The sequence below is a fragment of the Bombyx mandarina genome, chromosome 01, assembly GCF_030267445.1.
Source record: "Bombyx mandarina strain Sakado chromosome 01, ASM3026744v2".
In the NCBI taxonomy this organism is placed as follows: domain Eukaryota; kingdom Metazoa; phylum Arthropoda; class Insecta; order Lepidoptera; family Bombycidae; genus Bombyx; species Bombyx mandarina.
In genome coordinates, this window is record NC_143208.1 from 18,873,645 (window position 1) to 18,893,328 (window position 19,684).

General features: G+C 38.5%; 1 protein-coding gene across 5 annotated transcripts in view; it reads left to right on the top strand.

Moving 5' to 3' along the window:
• Vps13B (vacuolar protein sorting 13B) overlaps window positions 1-19,684 on the top strand; it is a 90,833-nt gene that overhangs the window by 51,621 nt on the left and 19,528 nt on the right. For all 5 annotated transcript variants that reach the window (XM_089731731.1, XM_089731708.1, XM_089731723.1 and 2 more), the window contains exons 51-70: window positions 35-141; window positions 1,353-1,540; window positions 2,213-2,359; window positions 3,376-3,580; window positions 4,314-4,522; window positions 4,794-4,870; window positions 5,464-5,648; window positions 6,529-6,644; window positions 7,027-7,115; window positions 8,019-8,149; window positions 9,148-9,305; window positions 9,888-10,013; window positions 10,755-10,866; window positions 11,188-11,364; window positions 12,158-12,313; window positions 13,825-13,926; window positions 14,667-14,752; window positions 16,066-16,258; window positions 16,733-16,894; window positions 18,773-18,932. In XM_089731731.1, coding sequence (XP_089587857.1) covers window positions 35-141; window positions 1,353-1,540; window positions 2,213-2,359; window positions 3,376-3,580; window positions 4,314-4,522; window positions 4,794-4,870; window positions 5,464-5,648; window positions 6,529-6,644; window positions 7,027-7,115; window positions 8,019-8,149; window positions 9,148-9,305; window positions 9,888-10,013; window positions 10,755-10,866; window positions 11,188-11,364; window positions 12,158-12,313; window positions 13,825-13,926; window positions 14,667-14,752; window positions 16,066-16,258; window positions 16,733-16,894; window positions 18,773-18,932 — 2,886 coding nt within the window. The remainder of the gene's footprint in view (window positions 1-34; window positions 142-1,352; window positions 1,541-2,212; window positions 2,360-3,375; window positions 3,581-4,313; window positions 4,523-4,793; window positions 4,871-5,463; window positions 5,649-6,528; window positions 6,645-7,026; window positions 7,116-8,018; window positions 8,150-9,147; window positions 9,306-9,887; window positions 10,014-10,754; window positions 10,867-11,187; window positions 11,365-12,157; window positions 12,314-13,824; window positions 13,927-14,666; window positions 14,753-16,065; window positions 16,259-16,732; window positions 16,895-18,772; window positions 18,933-19,684) is intronic.

Genomic DNA, 19,684 nt, shown 5'->3' on the forward strand with positions numbered 1-19,684 from the left:
ATTATAATCAATGTGTATTGAACTTTTCTTACAGAAACTGTGTTTGCTCAAATATGGCGCTTCCGTATTTACGAGGAGACCGGCAAAGAAACGCCATACGAATTTAAATTAAGCAAGTTCACGCCGAGAAATGATCCTTTGGTACGAAAGATTTTTAATTATATTTTTTTACACAATTTTAAATCTTTCCCGACCGTGAAAAATATTTCTTTCTTTTAATAATCTATACATATAAATAAAATTAGAGTGTTTGTTTGTAATATTGCGAATATGGCGAAGCTAGTCTAAAAAAAAGTAGCCTAAGTTACTCCTTATATCATCAGCTACCTATCAGTTAAAGTCTCGTCAAAATCGATCCAGCCGTTCCAGAGATTAGCCGGAACAAACAGACAGGCAGACAAAAATTGTAAAAAAAAATATTTTGGGGTATGTACCGTATATATATTCATATGTTTAGTAAAAAGCGGTTATTTCAATATTACAAACAGACACTCCAATTTTATTTATATGTAGAGATTTAAAGTATTTTTTGTGTATAATTTAAAAAAAATATTATCATTCTGCACTCCTTCTCTATATTCTCTATAAGTGTGGGATATTTCATACTCCTCCGTCCGCGCAGTTTTCGTAAAAAGGGATACAAAGTTTTTGATTCACACATTAATACTATAGTCGGATTTTTAATTAGACGAAGCCAGCTGACAGTAGCTAATGTCACTTTGTGAAATAATGTTGCTATATTTAAAGTAATAGTGATGCGTTCAGTTCTCGTTCAATCACATAAATGAACAATGAGTGTGAAGAGTTACTCATTAATTTCAAACTATAAAAGAATATTATTTATATTTTACAATAAAATTGTATTAAAGTGATCCAATATAATAATATGTTACTAGTAGTATGTAACTACAATCAGTTTTTTTTATTTTCATTACCTATGTACCTATAATTGTTATATTTTATACATCTATAGTTTCAACTATATGATGCATTGGAAATAGGACAGTCTTACAAGCTTCCTCGCAATGTTTTTCTTAATGTTTAAAACACTCGGTATTCAGTACAGGTAGATACCATAGGAACATAATGTTTCGTCGAAAACTCGTTGGTATGTACAAAGCACGGCTAAAATTCGAACCCCGTGCCCGATATCGGCAGTTCGGCACACTAACTATTCACTAGACAATCGAGGCAATTTCATTAATTCAGGAGTTTTTTCATTCGTTCACTTTGTCACAACACTATTTTTATTTCATCAAAAACTGACAACACAGTAAACGTCAGTTTACTTCGTCTAATAAAAAATCCGACTATACCTCCCGCATTTATTTTAAGCATTCCTGAATTTGCAGCAAACGGACACGTTTAGCGAGCCACCGGACCCGACCGGTTCAGCATCAGGAGTGACAGCCGAACAGCTCTCGGGCGTGATCCGCGTCGACTCGTACTTCGCACCGCGACTCCTGCCGAACACGAGACTCTTCGTGCGAGCAGCGAACATCGAAGTGCATTTCCATAACTCGTTACCTTACTTGACCAGGTCAGGACAGATTCATTTAAATAATATTCTAAAATTTGATATACATATATAAATAATTCAGATTTTTTTGGAACGAAGTTCCTTATGGGACGATGCGGAGGGGTACCCTAACCGGGAAAAACGTCCGTAACGTAAGATTTTTATTAGTAATGCACACAGTGTACGACTTAACTTTGTAATAACGTACAAAAAATAACATTTTTTTATCATTCAGATCACGATCTCAGAGCGTTTGTTTGCGCAATACACTAACTCTTATACAAACAACCGTGAATGAAGTGTACCACAATAAGTTCGCACGTTACCAAATGACCGTGGGTTGTTGCGAAACCCCCAGCTTTATTATCTTTATACCTCGAATAGAACTTAAAATTAATATATTTATAATATGCAGTTTAAAGTATGTACGTTAATGTCAATTAGATTATATTAATTATTGAATAAGTCCCAGTAAAATAGGTGAGCTCTAATTTGACATCTCATGTCACAATGAATGCCAAATGTATTTTATTATTATTAATGATTAATTTAGGTGTGTGATGGCATTAACGTTATAGATGTCTATGGGCTCCGGTAACCGCTCAACACCAGGTGGGATCTGAGCTCGTAATAAATTTAAAAAAAATTGTAGTAATTGTTTAGGTACTATGTAGTTATATTTTTTTTTTCCAGTAATGCAACGGTTTTGGAAGGATACTACGTGTCGCGCCCGTTGATGCGCAGTCACCGCGTGTTGACGTTGTACGCACGCAATCTGACCGCGCACGCCGAACTAGACTCGCCCGCCGGCATATCCGTGTTAATCGACACTCGACTATCGTGAGTACACAATACGGTATCATCTCCGGTGGTAGATTCTGCGAAATTCACTCAAGTTGAGCTCGTGAGGTCACTTACCCGTCCGCGCGTATGAATAGCCTTTTAAGCTACCAACGAATATGTAGGGAATAAAAGATACGGTATCAATACTCACAATCAAATGGTCCACAGGAAAATAATGGGGCTTCGTATCTTCAAAATTTTTCAACTTATTGAGGTATATCATGTGAGCCTTTTGTATCGATTCTATTAATTATGGATATTAAATAAGCTTAGTTCAACTTTCATTTATAATAATCAAAAGCTCCTTCACCAGAAGTGCTTCGATGTTCGGTTGCACGTATTTTTTAATCTTTATCGAATTTTAGGTTAGTTACGAAATACACTATTCACTCATGAATTATTTACACTTACTGCTATGATCCGAAATAGGCTGTGACCTATTTAGTACTCAATATAGGCCACAGTCTATTTTGTAACAATGATTAGTGTTATTTGTAGAGATTTGTCGTGATCTAAAACACATTTCTTGAGATTTCTTGGTAAATGTAGTAAAAACTTAAGATAGCAGATTAAAATGTAATTTCATATCATATAAGAACTAAAATTGGCAAAAAAGCTACCCTTTAAACCGAAAAACATAAGTACCTTCCGACAAGACAGCATGCCTTAGAACTCATGTCTCGAGATGGGTGGGCAGCGTTTTACGTTGTAGATGTCCATGGGCTCCAGTAACCACTCAACAACAGGAGGGTTGTAAGCTCGTCCACTCAAATAAGCAATAAAAATAGTGCTATATATAGAACACTGCTAAGTTTTTTTATCATCAAAATTTTCGTTTGTATTTTTGTGTATTTGACTACAACCTTTTTTTTTTAACGCTGTGGAATCCATTTACGGATACCCGGTCGAGGGGAGGGAGACGAGGAGGGCCAAGGTCATTCACCTCGCCCCGCAAAACCAACTACCGACTAAACCCCTACAACCTAGCACTAAATACAGGATCCGTTTAACAGATTCGACATCCTGGAGTGCGATACCGGGACAATGGACGTGCTCGTAAGCGAGTTTCCCGCGCAGCTCGCTCTGTCCGTGCCCATGAGTACGCCGCAACTCGCCAAAGTGCGTGCCCGCGTTGACCTCCTGCGCGTGCGTCTGCACGTTCCGAGACTTAGAGTTATACACGCTCTGGTTAAAGACTGGAGGGTCGCCATCGATCAGGTAATGTTTTATTTATCTTTTTATTGCTTCGATTTGTGGACAAGCTCACAGCCCACCTAGTGTTAAGTGGTTATTGGAGCCCATGGACATCTACAACGTAAATGCCGCCATGCACCTTGAGACAAGAGTTTTAAGATCTCAAGTATGGTTACAACGACTGCCCCACCTTTCGAACCGAAATGCATTACTGCTTCACGGCAGAAATAGGTAGGGTGGTGGTACCTACCCGCGCTGACTCACAAGAGGTCCTACCACCAGTAAAAACTTCGTATCTGAATATCAGTCAATCCCCCTCCCCCCTTTTCGGGCCGCTATTTGTTTTGATTTTGATCCTGCTGGTAGCAAAGCGCGCGGGATCACCCGCTAGGCTCCTCTGAATGTTTCTTGAAAATGTCATCGGAATCGATTCAGCCCATACATCGATATTAACTATGTATATAGATTCATCGTTCGCAAATAAATAACATATTATCAGACATGTTTCGTATTATATATAAGAATTTTAAGCAAAATATAATAGTGGATCCTTTGTGAGTCTACACATTTCTAGGGCTGGTTGCTTGGTAGCTTAAGACATTGAAGTATTTGATTATTTTTCTTCTAAGATTTATATGGAAGCATGGTATTGTCAAATTCTGCTAAACGTATTAATATATAGATATGTAGTTATATTAAAAAAACATTCCGGAGTTTTGTTTAACATACACGGACATACATACTTTAATTTTTTCAGTATCTTGAAAAAGCCCCACCGGAACCGAACGTGGAATTGGAAACGAAAAATATAAGAACTAAACGAGACTTCGCGGATGCCATGGAGGAAGCGTTGGAAGGACGCGTCTCACTCTGGGTGCACAACAGTTGCTCCGCCGCTCTGAGAATGGGACAAGAGGGAACTGATGAAGTCGTGCCTCTGGGACCTGGAACTAGGCTTGCGTACCGGTGAGAGGGAGAGAGAGAAAATACACTTTATTGCACACGAAAATACAACTTACATTAAAAAAAAGAACAATCAAAAAAAGCAGATACATTTGTACAATAAGCAAACAAGGAGGAGGAGAAGCAAGGAGACAAACAAAGTCTTTAATACTTTTTTCTTCTCCCAATAATGTAAAACCGATAGGATCTGTTATCAAATATTACAACTCATTTAACTTTCAAATGTCTTCTGATTGTTTTGACGGTATTATTTTTATGATTACCTTGTTAACAGATGGCGCAATCCCACAGCCCCGAAGACGCTTCGGTTTTCTCTCGCTGGCCCCACTGCCGACTGGCATTGGTCTAACAGTGAGTGCTTTCCCACATGTAAACGGTTTCCCATGTGTATTTCCCCTATATATAATAATAGGAATATGTTATGAGAAATACACAGTGTCTTTTATAAATGTATTAAATATCATAGCAGTTAATCGCGGCTTGGTTGTATTGATTATAAATAACTGCTATACTGCGCTTTGATATATCCTTCTTCAAAAGAGGCTTGTGGAGAGTACTTAACGGTATGAAGCGGCTTGGCTCTGCCCTTGGCATTGCTGATGTCCATTAGCGACGGTAACCACTCACCATCAGGTCAGCCGTATGCTCGTCTGCCTACACGCGCAATAAATAAAAATTAACTTAATATATAATATTAATATCTGGCAAAAGGAAGAGAGGTTGTCCCAGAACAACTTGGTTTCGCTTCGCTCAGTGGAGCAGGAGCTAGGCCTCTTGTGGATGACGTGGGAGGAATTAAAACAGACTGCTAATGACCTATATAAATGGAAAGATTTGATTCGAGCCCTACACCCTAGCAGAGAATAATAGGAAAGAAATAAAAATGTTAATAATGTAAAATAATAATAATTGGTAATAAATTGTTATTCTTGTGTTTGACGCAGGCATCCCATTCACATTGGGCAGTCATCGAGTGCGCTTAGAAGACGCTGAACGTCTCGGCGGCAAGGGTCCGGGAGCGGGGGTGTTTGTTCACGCCGCGGTGGAAGAGAAGGGGGCTAGACTATGCCTCCATTTGTCAGGACGACTGGTCCTAGCGAACATGCTTAGGTTCGATTTACTATACAAGGTGAGTTTACAAGAACAGTTAAAGTTTTTTTTTTTTGTGAGGCATTATTGGTGGCCTCGTGGCCTTTCCAGTTTCACCAGAACGGGACGGTTTAGTTGTGGATAATGGATATGACCTACCTCGAAATTTGCATGTTCAAAGTTTCATCGCTGAACTACAACGCGAGATTGGTTTGCAGAAAAAATACGTAATACAGTATATTCTTGTAACGATGGATTTGGTTTTTTAGCCTTGTATTGAATTAAATGAAAATATTACGGTTTTGTTTTACAAAACATAGTTTTATTCGAGAGGGCTCTATCATTGCCCAGGAATTACAGACATACATAGCTTATATTAAAGTATAAACTAGAGATGTACTCATTACAATATGAATCGATAAAGTAGGGTTCGATTTTATAATTTCAACGCCTTGAAAATATGTAAACAAATACTTAGTAACTCGGAACAGACCCCACTGCTCGTAGTGAAAGTCATGGTATCAGAGGCGGATTATCCGTAAGACAAACTAGGCACGTGCCTAGGGGCGCGTAATTACAAGGGGCGCACGAGCTCAGAATTTTTAAATAAATAAAGAAAATAACAACACATCGACGATTAAGAACTAAATGCTGATCTATAATCTAAATCTTCTGTCGCCCCTCTGGATTTCTTCACAGTTATAACGTCATATTTCATTCGGGCATTAGCGTAAGTACAAGGGTCTTGGTCTACTAAAGTCTAGGGTTTGATGATACAACATCATCGTAATTGCTAAAACAACTAGTTAAAATTTATAGTATTATGATGGCCATTTATGGCCGGTACAGGGGCGTCGATGAAGTGATTGCCTGGGGCGCTCTGGACCTTTAATCCACCACTGCATGGTATATGTTCTCAGGTCCGTGCCCGTTGCTCTGATTCGAACCAGCTGTGCACGATCTGTTCGGGCGAGCTCATGTCCGAGGATGTCGGGACGAGCGTCCTCTGCGGAGACGACAGCGAGATGATGCTCAAGTAAATACATTCACTAGTTTTCCTGTTTTTTTACTTTTTCCTTCCCTACCTATTTGCTGGTATCCTAAGAGGCTATTCTAGCTACGCCCGGATGGTGAGTTCACGGGTTATGTGTTTACAGGTGTCCATACACATCTACAACGTAAATGCCGCCATCCACCTTGAGACAAACAGTTCTATGATTTCAGTATAGTTACAACGACTGCCTCACCCTTCAAACCGAAACGCATTACTGCTTCACGGCAGAATTAAGCAGGGTGGTGGTAGCTACCCGTGCGAACTCACAACACGTCCTACCACCAGTAAGAACACAGAAAGACACATAGGAAAAGTACAGTAAAACCAATAGAAGCATGAATAAAACCTTTTTGTTTTTTTTTAGAATCAAATTCATGTCCCACGACACTGGCTGGTCTGGTGATATACCATTGAAGGAATGCCCCAAAGAAAACGTACCCTGGCTCGTCAAAGGTACGTTCTGTTTTAGTAGAAATTCACAATGATAATAATTGTCCGTCTGGTGTAGTGGTAAGTGACATGGTCACTACACAAGGGGGTCGCAGGCTCGAATCCTGCCAAGGGAAGATATTTGTGTGATAAATATAAAATTTCTTTTCCAGGGTTATGGATGTATATTATATAGATGTATGTGCATAATAAAGTTTCTTACATTTATTTCCGTTATCCGGTACCTGTAACACAAGTTCTTTATGAACTTAGCACGGGACCAGTTAACGTGGCGTGATCGTTAATAAATATAAAAAATATATAAATATATAATCGAAGAAATGAGTGGATGAAGGGGATATGATACAATTTGTTGTTAATTTTACTTGTTATTAAAACTTTGATATCTTGAAGTGTTCTAAAATAGCACTTCGGTAGAATAACATCATCTATATGAATACAAATACTATCATTTTACTAATCTCGCACTCCGTTTACAAATACTTTAACAACCGTAATGTTTATACAACACCAATCCTAAATAATAGGTTGGGGAGAAGTCTTTTCGCATTATAGTGTGTATGAACTTGTAATAAAATCTCTTTGGCTATACTATTTGTATCTTGCTGGTTTTGGTATTATCAAAAGTTTAAATTGTAAAGAAGTTAATTCCAAATTCAAGTTAGGAAAATATGTGATTTTTATTTATTTTTCGTACTGTCAAGATGAGTGAACCTAATGAAGAAATTCCCTTTGTCGAAATCTTCTCGTTCGAAAGACCACTTCGTCGCAAGCGACGGGTTCAACGAAGACGGTGACCGGTGCCTGTGGTACCTAAAAGCACCGTTAATGGAAACCAAGCAGCCTTTCACCTCTTGATATATATTAAGATTTGGCTAAAGTGTTTTTATTTTATTATGATCGTAGTACCGAGTCAAGGCAACGTGCCCTATATGGCGGTCTGGTGCAGAGTGGTGAAGGCTCGCAGCGACGGTCGCATATTAGCTACAGTGTGGCCGCTGTATGTTCTTAAGTCGCACCTGCCTCTCGACACCGATGTAAGTACAACACCTAAGCCTTTATCGCACATTAGCAATTCACCACAGAGCCTTGAACGTTGTGGTGCTCGATTCGGAAAGGTACAACTGTCGATAGATTTAGTTTTATATCGAATATTAGAATCAAAAAATCAAACCAGCAAAAGTATAATGTGTGTAATTACTGATGGTACGTGTGGCGGTAGTCATCACACAAGATTTTTGACGGATGCCTGAATTTCGCTTACGACATTTTCAAGATAAGCTTGTATATATACCTACAAGTTCCAACAATAACATTCAGACCGTCGGTTTACCGAGCAATATCGCCCGCTCGGTGGAAATCTTCTTTTAGTCGTTATACCTACAGGACGTGTAAGTCCGCACGGATAGATACCACCACCCTGCCTATTTCTGCCGTGAAGTAGTAATCGTTTCGGCTTGAAGGGTGGGACAGTCGTTGTACTGTAAACTCTCTTGTCTCAAGTTGGGTGGCGGCATTTACATTGTTAATGTTTGTGGGCTCCGGTAACCACTCAACACCAGTGGGTCGTAATTTCATCCACCCATCTAAGCAATAAAAAATAAAAAAAGTTCCGTTAAACATAATAATATTTTTCCTCATACCTTGCAAATTTTACAATTTCATTTAAACTTCCATGCACAATTTATTATTTCGTAAAGCTAAATTTCTGGTTTTGTTTCATAATTTAAATGACTGTTCATAAATTTTTGTATGTACCTCCGAATATAATCGTCATAATCATCATCATCATAGTATCTTGGCAGAACAGTCGTGGTCATGTGGAATCGTGATTTATTAAAGCATTAACAGCTGCTCTCCATAGTTCGCGAACTGAGGCTTAGCGCACGCACTCGTTAAGTGAGGTTTCGGTAAGGATTTTCATCTGATCAGTCTAGCGTATGGGGCATCGTTCACGAAATATTTTACCCTTGACCCTATCCTGAACAATAAGTTCCTCGATAGACTATGAATACAATAAATGTTTTTGTTGTAGGTTTTAATTAGAACCGAATCCGGTATATCGGTGTCAGAAGCGTGTCCGGAGCCAACATCCGCTCCCCTAGTGCAGTCCGCGCCGGGACGCGGCACTAGTGTACATTTACTGGCACCGGGAACTACGTCAGCTAGACACAATCTGCTATTTCAATATAGGTCTGTAATGGAAAGTGTAATCCTCTCTACCATGTTTCCCCTGCGCTATGACATGCCCTACTTAAAAAAAGGGTGGTGAGTACTCAACGGTAATCAGCAGTTTGGCTCTGCCCCTGACATCGCTGACGTCTGTAAGCGACGGTAACCAGTAACCATCAGTAGGGCCGTATGCTCGTCTGCCTACAAGGGAAAGAAGAAAAGTTACTATTAGTATCTCCATTGTCTGGATTAGTCGATTCACCTGGCTGATCCTTTGCTCGCCCACCTGTCCTGGTGAAACTGGAAAGGCCTCCGGGCCACCAGTAATCTTTCAATCATAAAAAATAAACAAATAGTTGATTGAATGATTTCCAGTCTACGATAACTAGTCTAGTGATCGGACAAACGTTTTTATTGTAGACCATAAATAAATGCAGTGTAATTCATACATTAATAAAAGCGTACCAATATAGGTCGTGATGAAAAGTCATGTTTAATAATCAGTAAATTAAACTATATAGTAAATTCAACCCTGAAGTTAATTGAACTCGATTCGGTCCATTGACTAGGGTTGTACCAATCGATTAAATTATTGTCCTACAGAAATATAGAATGTCCAGTGACAAGAGACGCGGTCCCGCTTCACTACGGCGTGCCGGACACTTCTGTGTTCGAGAAACGTGGGCCGGTCTCTAATGTCGATCACGTCATCGATGAGATCATTAAATGGTGAGTTGTTATGTCATGGCGAAGGTGGATTTCGATTTATCCAACTAGTCGCTTCGAGTAATACTTGAATTGGGCTTAGTAATTTAAAAGAGATCCGCAATAAATATTCTGCTCTCTAATCGATACATCGATGATGATCTTACGATCTACTCTAGTCATCCAATGCCATCGTCGTTCTGTCTGTTCAAGAAATAGGTACTCTAGTTCGTTTACGCAAATTTACCATGCAGCCAAGAGTCATGAGTTTGTTGGCCTTTAGGATTCCCTAAACTTTTTTTCTTTTTTTTACTCTACCTAATTGTTGGTAGTCTAAGGGGTTATTCCAGCTGCTTGCGGACCAGTAGGTGAGCTCACGAGCTCAACCTGAGAGAATTTGTTAACGCTACATAGCCCTAGTAAGAGAAGAGCTTCGCTGAATCAACCACCGGATCGGAATTGCAAAAGAGCTTTTGCAGATCAATATAATAGCACTGAAAATGTAGTACATTAATAGACAGTAATTTTATATGTTGGCTTTTTACTTTCATTATAAAAATCCTATTCTACATTTCTTGTCTCTACCATTATGTACAATCATAGATGCTATTTTTTTTACCATTTAATAAACCTCTAAACTTATATCTAATTTATATTAGTTAAGATTCAGTTGCAGAACAAAATCACTTTTATTCGCTTAAAGTCAAGAGCATTACTATCCTGCATCGATCAAAAGAGCGTGAAAGTTGTTTATCGACATTCCAGGCTCGATGATTCTGGTCGGAAAGCTCGATCGGATTGGCCCTACTCCATCGTCTCGAAGCAGTGGTGCGGACTGTGGCAGCCGGCTTTACTACAACCACGATCTGACGTCACTGTGAGTATGTTAATAATAATAGTATGTTATTTGCCCGGTGGCAAAACAAGATTGTATTCAAAGCAGGAAGAGACTTTTTTATTACTTAGATTGGTGGTTACTGGAGCCCATAGACATCTACAACGTAAATGCGCCACCCACCTACTTTGAGATATTAGTTCTAAGGTTTCAATATAGTTACGACGGCTACCCCGCCCTTCAAGCTGAAACGCATTACTGCTTCACGGCAGAAATAGGCAGGGTGGTGGTACGTACCCGTGCGGACTCACAAGAGGTCCTACCACAAGTAAATTATGGTTATATTTTTTTCTTTTTCATCAGGTCCGTTACCAAGCCGTCCGCGCGGGTGGTGGCTGCTGTCTCGAGCTGCAGCTATCCCCGGTGGTGCTGCTCTGCAACGCGGCCCCGATAGCACTAACGCTGCGAGCTTATGACGCGGCGCCACTGTGCAAGCTCGAACCGGGAACGGTTATCGCACCCCCCTCCACTGTTGTCAAGGTGCCTACCGATAACACATTTAACCAACCACAAAAACAAGCTACAGTAGAATTTTCATCATCTATATATTAATACGTGAAGCAAAAACTTTGTACCCCTTCTTAACAAAGTTACGCGGACGGAGAAGTGTGAAATTTCTCACACTTATAGAGGATATAGAGGAGTGCAGGATGCTAATTTTTTTTTTAAATTCATTTATTGAAACTACTTTACTGCCATTTATTATACGTTGAGGATTTTATTATTATTATTTTTATTGCATAGATGGGTGGACGAGCTCACAGCCCACCTAGTGTTAAGTGGTTACCGGAGCCCATAGACATCTACAACGTAAATGATGGCGGCACCTTGAGATATGAATTTTAAGGTCTCAGTATAGTTACAAAGGCTGCCCCGCCCTTTCAACCGAAACGCATTACTGCTTCACGACAGAAATAGGCGGGGTGACGGTTACATGATTACCGCGCGTCCTTCAAGACATCCTACTGCCAGTAAAATTTGATATTTATTGATTAACCAGGATAATATGGCAAATATTTTTCGCGAAGTGCCTAAGACTAATGCTTATGAAAAATTTTTTGACTTTTATTTATTTGACTATGTCAATATCGTTCGAGTACGAATAATTAACGAACCATCATTTTTAATGTCCCCACCTAATTATTTTATTACCTTTGTTTATTATAGTTATCACGATAGACATAGTGATTTGTATAATTTTGAAAATATCGATTTTTTTCGATTCGTATAAATATACGTCACTAAAGTAAATACTTTTTACTTTTACAAATAGAAACCTTTCTTCATGTCCGTGGAAATGGGCCGCGAGACGTTTGTTAGCGGCCAGCTGCAGGTCTCCAACGAGGACCCGGGTCGCTACGGAGCCCCGCCTCCGGGGCAGGTGGCCCTCGATCACTCGTTAGAATTCGCTATACAATGCAACCAAAAGGTACGCTCAATTTTTGTATGACGTTGTAGAGATTCCACTGAACGGGCGATATTGCTCGGTAGACCGACGGCCCAAATGCTTTTCTTACCTATGCTGATAGCCTTAAAAGACTATTTCAGTTTCACCCTAACGTGTGTAGGTGAGCTCACTGGGCTCAAACCGGAGTGTTGCTAACACTGGCCCTGGCAAGAGCCGTGCTTCGCAGAATCTACCACCGGATCGGAAACAAGACCCACTGAGAAGATCCGGCGCAAAACTCAATGGGCTGTGTCTATGGGTAAATTCGCTCGTCGAGCCCTTTGTCGCAAGCGACGGGTTCGACGAGCACGGTGATTGGTGCTTGTGGTACCTAAAAGCACCGTTAATGGATCGGGAGGATGCGTAATGACGTGTTTCGGTCCGAATATTGTTGTTAGGAACTTGTATATACGCAAGCTTATCTTGAAAATGTCGTAATTCAGGCATCTGTCATATATCTTGTGCTGTATGATGTTTACACCTCACAACGTCATGAACAACCACTATGATCGAGGAATAAAATTGTGTGTTAAAAATTACTCAGTGAGTTACTCGCCGGATGTTCTTAGTGGGTCGCGGTTCCGATCCGATGGTTGATTCAGCGAAGCACTGCTCTTATTAGGGCCAGTGTTAGCAAACTCTCTCAGGTTGAGCCCGTGAGCTCCCCTACCCGTCCGCGTGAGGTTGGAATAGCCCCTTAGGATACCAACGAATAGGCAGGGAAGGAAAAAGGAAAATAAATTTACGTATTAAGTTGTGTTGGTACGTATTGTGAGCCCGCACTTGTACGTATTGTAGTATATCATCACATATCTACATATCCGCGGGAGAAAGCAGAAATGTCGTAACTTGCATTTTGGGCTAAATGAATTTGTACCTTATTAAGTTGTACATACGGCTTTAGTACAAAATTGGGTTTTTCAAATTTCGACAATTCCGCTTTCTTCCCTCGATATATTCAATCGATCTCATGTCATGAGGTTAATTCAAGCAGTCCAAACTTGATACGATTTTTGAGGAGAACGCGAGGAGTGAAGTTATGTGATTTGTTTTATTTTGTCCATTTAGTGTTTCTTCAGGTTTAAACATGTAACGGTGATTTATTAACTTTTTAATATCTGTGAAAGTGTACAAATGTAGCAAAATGAAACAAAGCCGTAACTTCTCGGGATTCTCCATTAAGTCCATTGAAAAAATCTCCGTAAATGACCACCATTTACTGAGATTATTTCATCCCATATCTTCTCTCTCATTTTATTTAATTTCATCCCAGTTGATTAATATCTCAAATTAATCATCTTCATTTCATTTCACTCCATAATTATCATTTATCATAAAAATAAGAATATAAATTAAAATAAGACATGACTTAAAGGTCGTATTTACCAGGTCATAAAATCCCTTTAATAAAATCAAACTTGATACTTAGAAGTAAAGATTGTTTACAAACTTGATTAATTTTTCTTTTATTAATTTGCATGTATTTCCGCCAGGTGGCGCTCATGACAATGTACTATCAAACCATAAAAGAAATAAACGTACTCGGCGTCAACTCGACCTACGAGCTTCTCAACAGATTGGATACAAAAGTTATGGTCAGTTTCGATTTGATAATAATAACAACTTAATCTCGCGTTTGTTATTGTCCATTATGTTATTTTCAACCTTTTGAATTAACTTAACAGATTAATTCACTTTACGAAGCGCTAAGTTTTGCGATATTAGGCATGAAAACTTAATTTTTTATTGCTTGGATAGGTGGACGAGCTCACAGCCCACCTGGTGTTAAGTGGTCACTGGAGCCTATAGACATCTACAACGCAAATGCTGCCCCGCCCTTCAAACCGAAACGCATTACTACTTCACGGTAGAAATAGACGGGTGGTGGTACCTATCCGTGCGCACTCAATGAGGTCCTACTACCAGTAATAAAAGTACGATATATTTGTTAAGCACTGACCAGCAAAGAATACAGTTTGATGTAAATGTCTCTAAATGATTTTGTGTGGGTCGCCATCCGTTTCTACTGCAATGGAATTGAACGCAGTTACATTGTTGAAGAGATACCTGTATGGTAGGCAGCTCCTTGTCTATATTTGTGGCGTTGTCGATGCTCATGACCGAAATGCAACGTAGGCAATCAACAAACTTTAAGTAACTTTACCATAAAATCATTCAACCAAAAGGAAATGTTACAATCCTAGTAAAAAACCTTTAACTAATATGTAGCGTACGTAGATAGCCGCGAATGTTTGAAACATTTCGTAATTAAAAATGAGTTTTTGGATTAATCAAATTATATTTTATTTACTCAAAATATATATAAAATATGCAGGTCTCCGCCATTGCTGTGCCGAAAGAGGTCGAAAATGACGTAGCGCTAATGCCGAAGACATTCAAATTAGCAGATCCGACCAAAAGGTGCGTGCATGGGCTGCTTTATACAAATAGTCGATTTATTTACTTACTGACCGGGTGGTGTAGTAGCTAGAACTCCAGACCGTTGCGCCGGGGTTATAGGTTCGATTCCCGTATCGGGCGAACATTCGTGTGATTAATCCCTTAGCTTCATCATCTTTCTGCTGCCCTTCACCCAGTCTCCTGGGATCGGCGCAACATGTTTTCTCCTTCCATACTCCTCTGTCTTAAACCATTTCTTCGCTCACTCCCCCTTACACATGTGACACAATCCCAGCATTTTTTCTTAGGTCTACCTACCTCTTCCTATAATAAATCCCTTAGCATTGTTCGATATTTTTGTCGGCTTCGAATTTAATCACCAAATAACTGCTTTAGTGTCTCTTAGGGAGAGAAATAAGCTCAACCTTCGCCATTTCAAATAACAATAACCTTCTAGTTATTAACTATTATTATATATATATATTTAACGGCCGTCTGGTGTAGTGGTAAGTGACATGGTCACTACACAAGGGGGTCGCGGGTTCGAATCCCGCCAAGGGAAGATATTTGTATGATAAATATAAAAATGTCTTTTCCAGGGTTATCGATGTATATTAAATCTATGTATGTGTATAATAAAAATATTACATTTATTTCCGTTATCTGGTACCTGTAACACAAGTTCTTTACGAGCTTACCACGGGACCAGTTAACGTGACGTGATTGTTAGTAAATATTTATTATTTATTCGAATAGGCTCCGAAACTACAAAAAAAAAAAAAACGAATGCAAAAAATAACAATAAAATTACTAAAATAATTTATTTATTTATTTATTTATTACACTTCATGTAACATTTACATTTGGCGGACTTAATGCCTAAGGCGTTCTCTACCAGTCAACCAAAGGTAGTGCAGAGTAAATAGTGGTAGGTGCAATGAAATTTATATTTAGTTACAAATACATACACAAAAAAGTATATATCGACGCTTGAAAGGCAAACGTGACTAAGCGACAATAACTGCTTTATACATAAATGATAGGCAATAACCATATTCGATACGCCAAAAAAATATATTTCTAGGTCTATTAAAATCATTTCAACCCTATACAGCTAGATTCGTTAAAATAGAATTTTTTTCAGTTATTTGAGCTTATTGTAAAGTTCACGCATTGTCGCTTATTCACGTTTGCCTTTCAAGCGTCGATATATACATACATATATACACAATCACACATACACATACATACATAGACACACACATACATATAATAGTTACATACATATAATTTAGTGGTTTCAGAATATTTTGAATTCGGGTACACTGTTTCAGCGTCCACGGATTGCAGCTGTGCCGCTTCTGGCTGCAAGGCCGTTGGCGCGGCGGTGACCCATCCGAGCTCCGGCTGTACCTGTGTCTCGCTTTACCTTCCGGACATTACCCTGCTCACACGCCGGTCCCGGTCAGGCTCGGAGCTGCGCCCCTGAGACGTTCGGTCGCACTCATTGATGCTAACAGAGAGTCGGTATGTGTAATGTATATGAATTTTAGTACATTGTGACGATGATCATTAGGAACAATATGTTTACCATAGCATACCATACTTAACAATATGTTTAAAATAGTGGCACCCAATAATGCGGGCTAGTTACACTTTACAACGTTGTTGATTTGTTTATTTATACCATTACTTGCATACGTTTTTTTTTTTTCTTTTTTTTTCTCAAGTTTTAATATTGTTATCTTATTCACAATCGCTCTTATGTAAGTTGTGTTCACATGCAAAAGGGTGAATTCTATAATGTATAATTTTTTCGAAATAAGTTCAATGTTTATGTATGCAGATTTTATCAAATTGCGTAAACAAGAAAAAAATGAATTCATATGTCGATTTTTATTGCCGTTGTAGATTTCGTAGCCTTTCTTACTGTCGTCCATGGACATCAGCAAAACCGTTACGCGTGTGACAATATGAGATAAAAATAATGCTGTGTAACAGGTCCCGATAGTGATCACGCAAATAAAACACGAAGACAGATGGATGATCTCGGTGGCACGCGACCGCTGCCCGCAGTTCGTCGTGCACAACCGCACGAGGCACACTTTAGCTGTGGCGCAACCCATGATGTCGCCAGAGGAGCCCTCCACGTCCGCAGTACCGGTAACTATTTGAAGCTTTTATTCCGTAGTCTGTAATTGCCCGGTAGTCGAAATTCGACTATAAATATTAATTGAAATTATAAGTTTGAACATTATTATGGCTCTATTGTGAAAGACTATTATACTTCTATAATCACAGATTTCGTCAAGACTATACTATAAATAAATAAATAATATTAACCTATTCTCAATTTGACCACAGACTATAAGCGACAAAAGTTTGACAATAAACATGAAATATACATATGTGTGTGTGTAATGGTTTTTTTGTTGATTTAATGTATTATTAATGCATAATTTAAAAAATAGATTATAATTCTGCACTCCTTCTCTATATTCTCTATAAGTGTGGGAAATTTCATACTCCTCCGTCTGCGCAATTTTCGTAAAAAGGGATACAAAGTTTTTGCTTCACGTATTAATATATAAATTTTTATTGTCCGAGCAGGCAGACGAGCATGCAACCCACCTGATGGTAATTGGTTACCCTCGCTCATGGACGTCAGCAATGCCAAAAACAGCCGAGCCGCTGCCTACCGCTTCAGTACATTTCATGACCAAAGGAACTAATCGCATAATCGACAATACTTGATCGAATAAAAAGTTTAAGGATTAAAAATTATTATTAATACGCTTTTATTAGCTTCAGACATATGCATGTTAGTATATAACGGAATTTTTGAACATGATTTTGACCCCCTTCAAAACGTCGGATTAACTCGAAATTTGGTATACTATTAAGGACCGATGACAATTCAATATTTATAAAAATAAAAATATTAATTGAAAGTAATCAAACGTACGCTTTTATAGAAAATCCAACAAAAAAATAGAAAATAAATATTAATAAATTTCAATTAAAAATAGTGTAAGAAAAAATGATTTTATTGTAAAAAAAGCGTAGAGTGCATGGTATCAGTAGTTATAATAAAAGCGTATTTTATTAGTTTTTTTAAACTATTATTTATTTTTGTTGTATTTACTTCGGGAATCGTCTCGGTTAAAGTATACATTCCTTTTTTACGATTGTAAGACTACTGGTGGTCCGGAGGCCTTCGACTTTCCTTTTCAGCCACCAAGCGAAGGCGAGCACGGGCTCAGCAAGGTTTGGTGGTTTTTGCTAACAGCTCCCCAAGCGCCTCCAAAGGAGACCTAACAACTCAAGAGCCGCTGCTTCGCGAATGACAAACTATAGTCGGATTTTTTATTAGACGAAGTAAACTGACGTTTACTGTGTTGTCAGTTTTTGATGAAATAAAAATAGTGTTGTGACAAAGTGAACGATTGAAAAAACTCCTGAATTAATGAAATTGCCTCGATTGTCTAGTGAATAGTTAGTGTGCCGAACTGCCGATATCGGGCACGGGGTTCGAATTTTAGCCGTGTTTTGTACATACCAACGAGTTTTCGACGAAACATTATGTTCCTATGGTATCTACCTGTACTGAATACCGAGTGTTTTAAACATTAAGAAAAACATTGCGAGGAAGTTTGTAAGACTGTCCTATTTCCAATGCATCATATAGTTGAAACTATAGATGTATAAAATATAACAATTATAGGTACATAGGTAATGAAAATAAAAAAAACTGATTGTAGTTACATACTACTAGTAACATATTATTATATTGGATCACTTTAATACAATTTTATTGTAAAATATAAATAATATTCTTTTATAGTTTGAAATTAATGATTAACTCTTCACACTCATTGTTCATTTATGTGATTGAACGAGAACTGAACGCATCACTATTACTTTAAATATAGCAACATTATTTCACAAAGTGACATTAGCTACTGTCAGCTGGCTTCGTCTAATTAAAAATCCGACTATATACGTTTTTTGTTCTGAAGTATATTTTCGTTTTATCGTCAGGTGATGTCGGAATGTTCGGGCGCGGGGTGGTGGTGTATCGCTCATCCCCAAGCGGTGACGCACTACACGACTCCCTCACATAACAACCGCTACCCCCCACCGGCTAACACTTTTGACTCCAAGCCGGAAATTCCATTTCTCACCTTCACTATAGTCCACGGTTAGTATAGTAATAGTATAATCGACGCTTGAAAGGCAAACGTGACTAAGCGACAATGCGTGAACTTTACAGTAGACTAATTTAAAGTTGAAATTAATTTAAAATATACATGAAAAATACACGAAAAAAATTATATTTTAACGAATCTATCTGTAGGATTGAAATGATTGTAATAGACCTAGAAATATATATTTCGAATATGGTTATTGCCTATCATTTATGTTCAAAGCAGTTATTGTCGCTTAGTCACGTTTGCCTTTCAAGCGTCGATATCATTGTTCCTATCTGCAATAATGTTAACAACATAAATGATTTTTTCAGTTAGTCTTTTTAATTGAGTCGGGTTTTCGTTTTGCTTAATATGTTTATTTTCAAAGTCTTGTTTGCCGATTTTTGGTGCGACCACTAAGAACTGGATTGCCCGTTAGACCCATCTGAAGATTACCTGAAAATTGCATTGGATTCGGTCTCGTCAAGTCTATAAGGAACAAACATGCTCACATCGACTTTTATATTATGCTATGTACACACATGAATCGTCATTACACAAATAAACTTAACATGCTTCGAAAGAGGTCTCAAAACAACAATCGAGTTTCAATTACAGATGTTTCTTCTTTTGAAGTGTCATAGTGATGTTTTATACGACGACTTATAACAGTTATCCAACAACATTAACATTGAGGAAACAGTTAACTCTACCTAATCTTAGTTAACTAAGCAGCATCGCCGATATATACAGAGTTACAGGT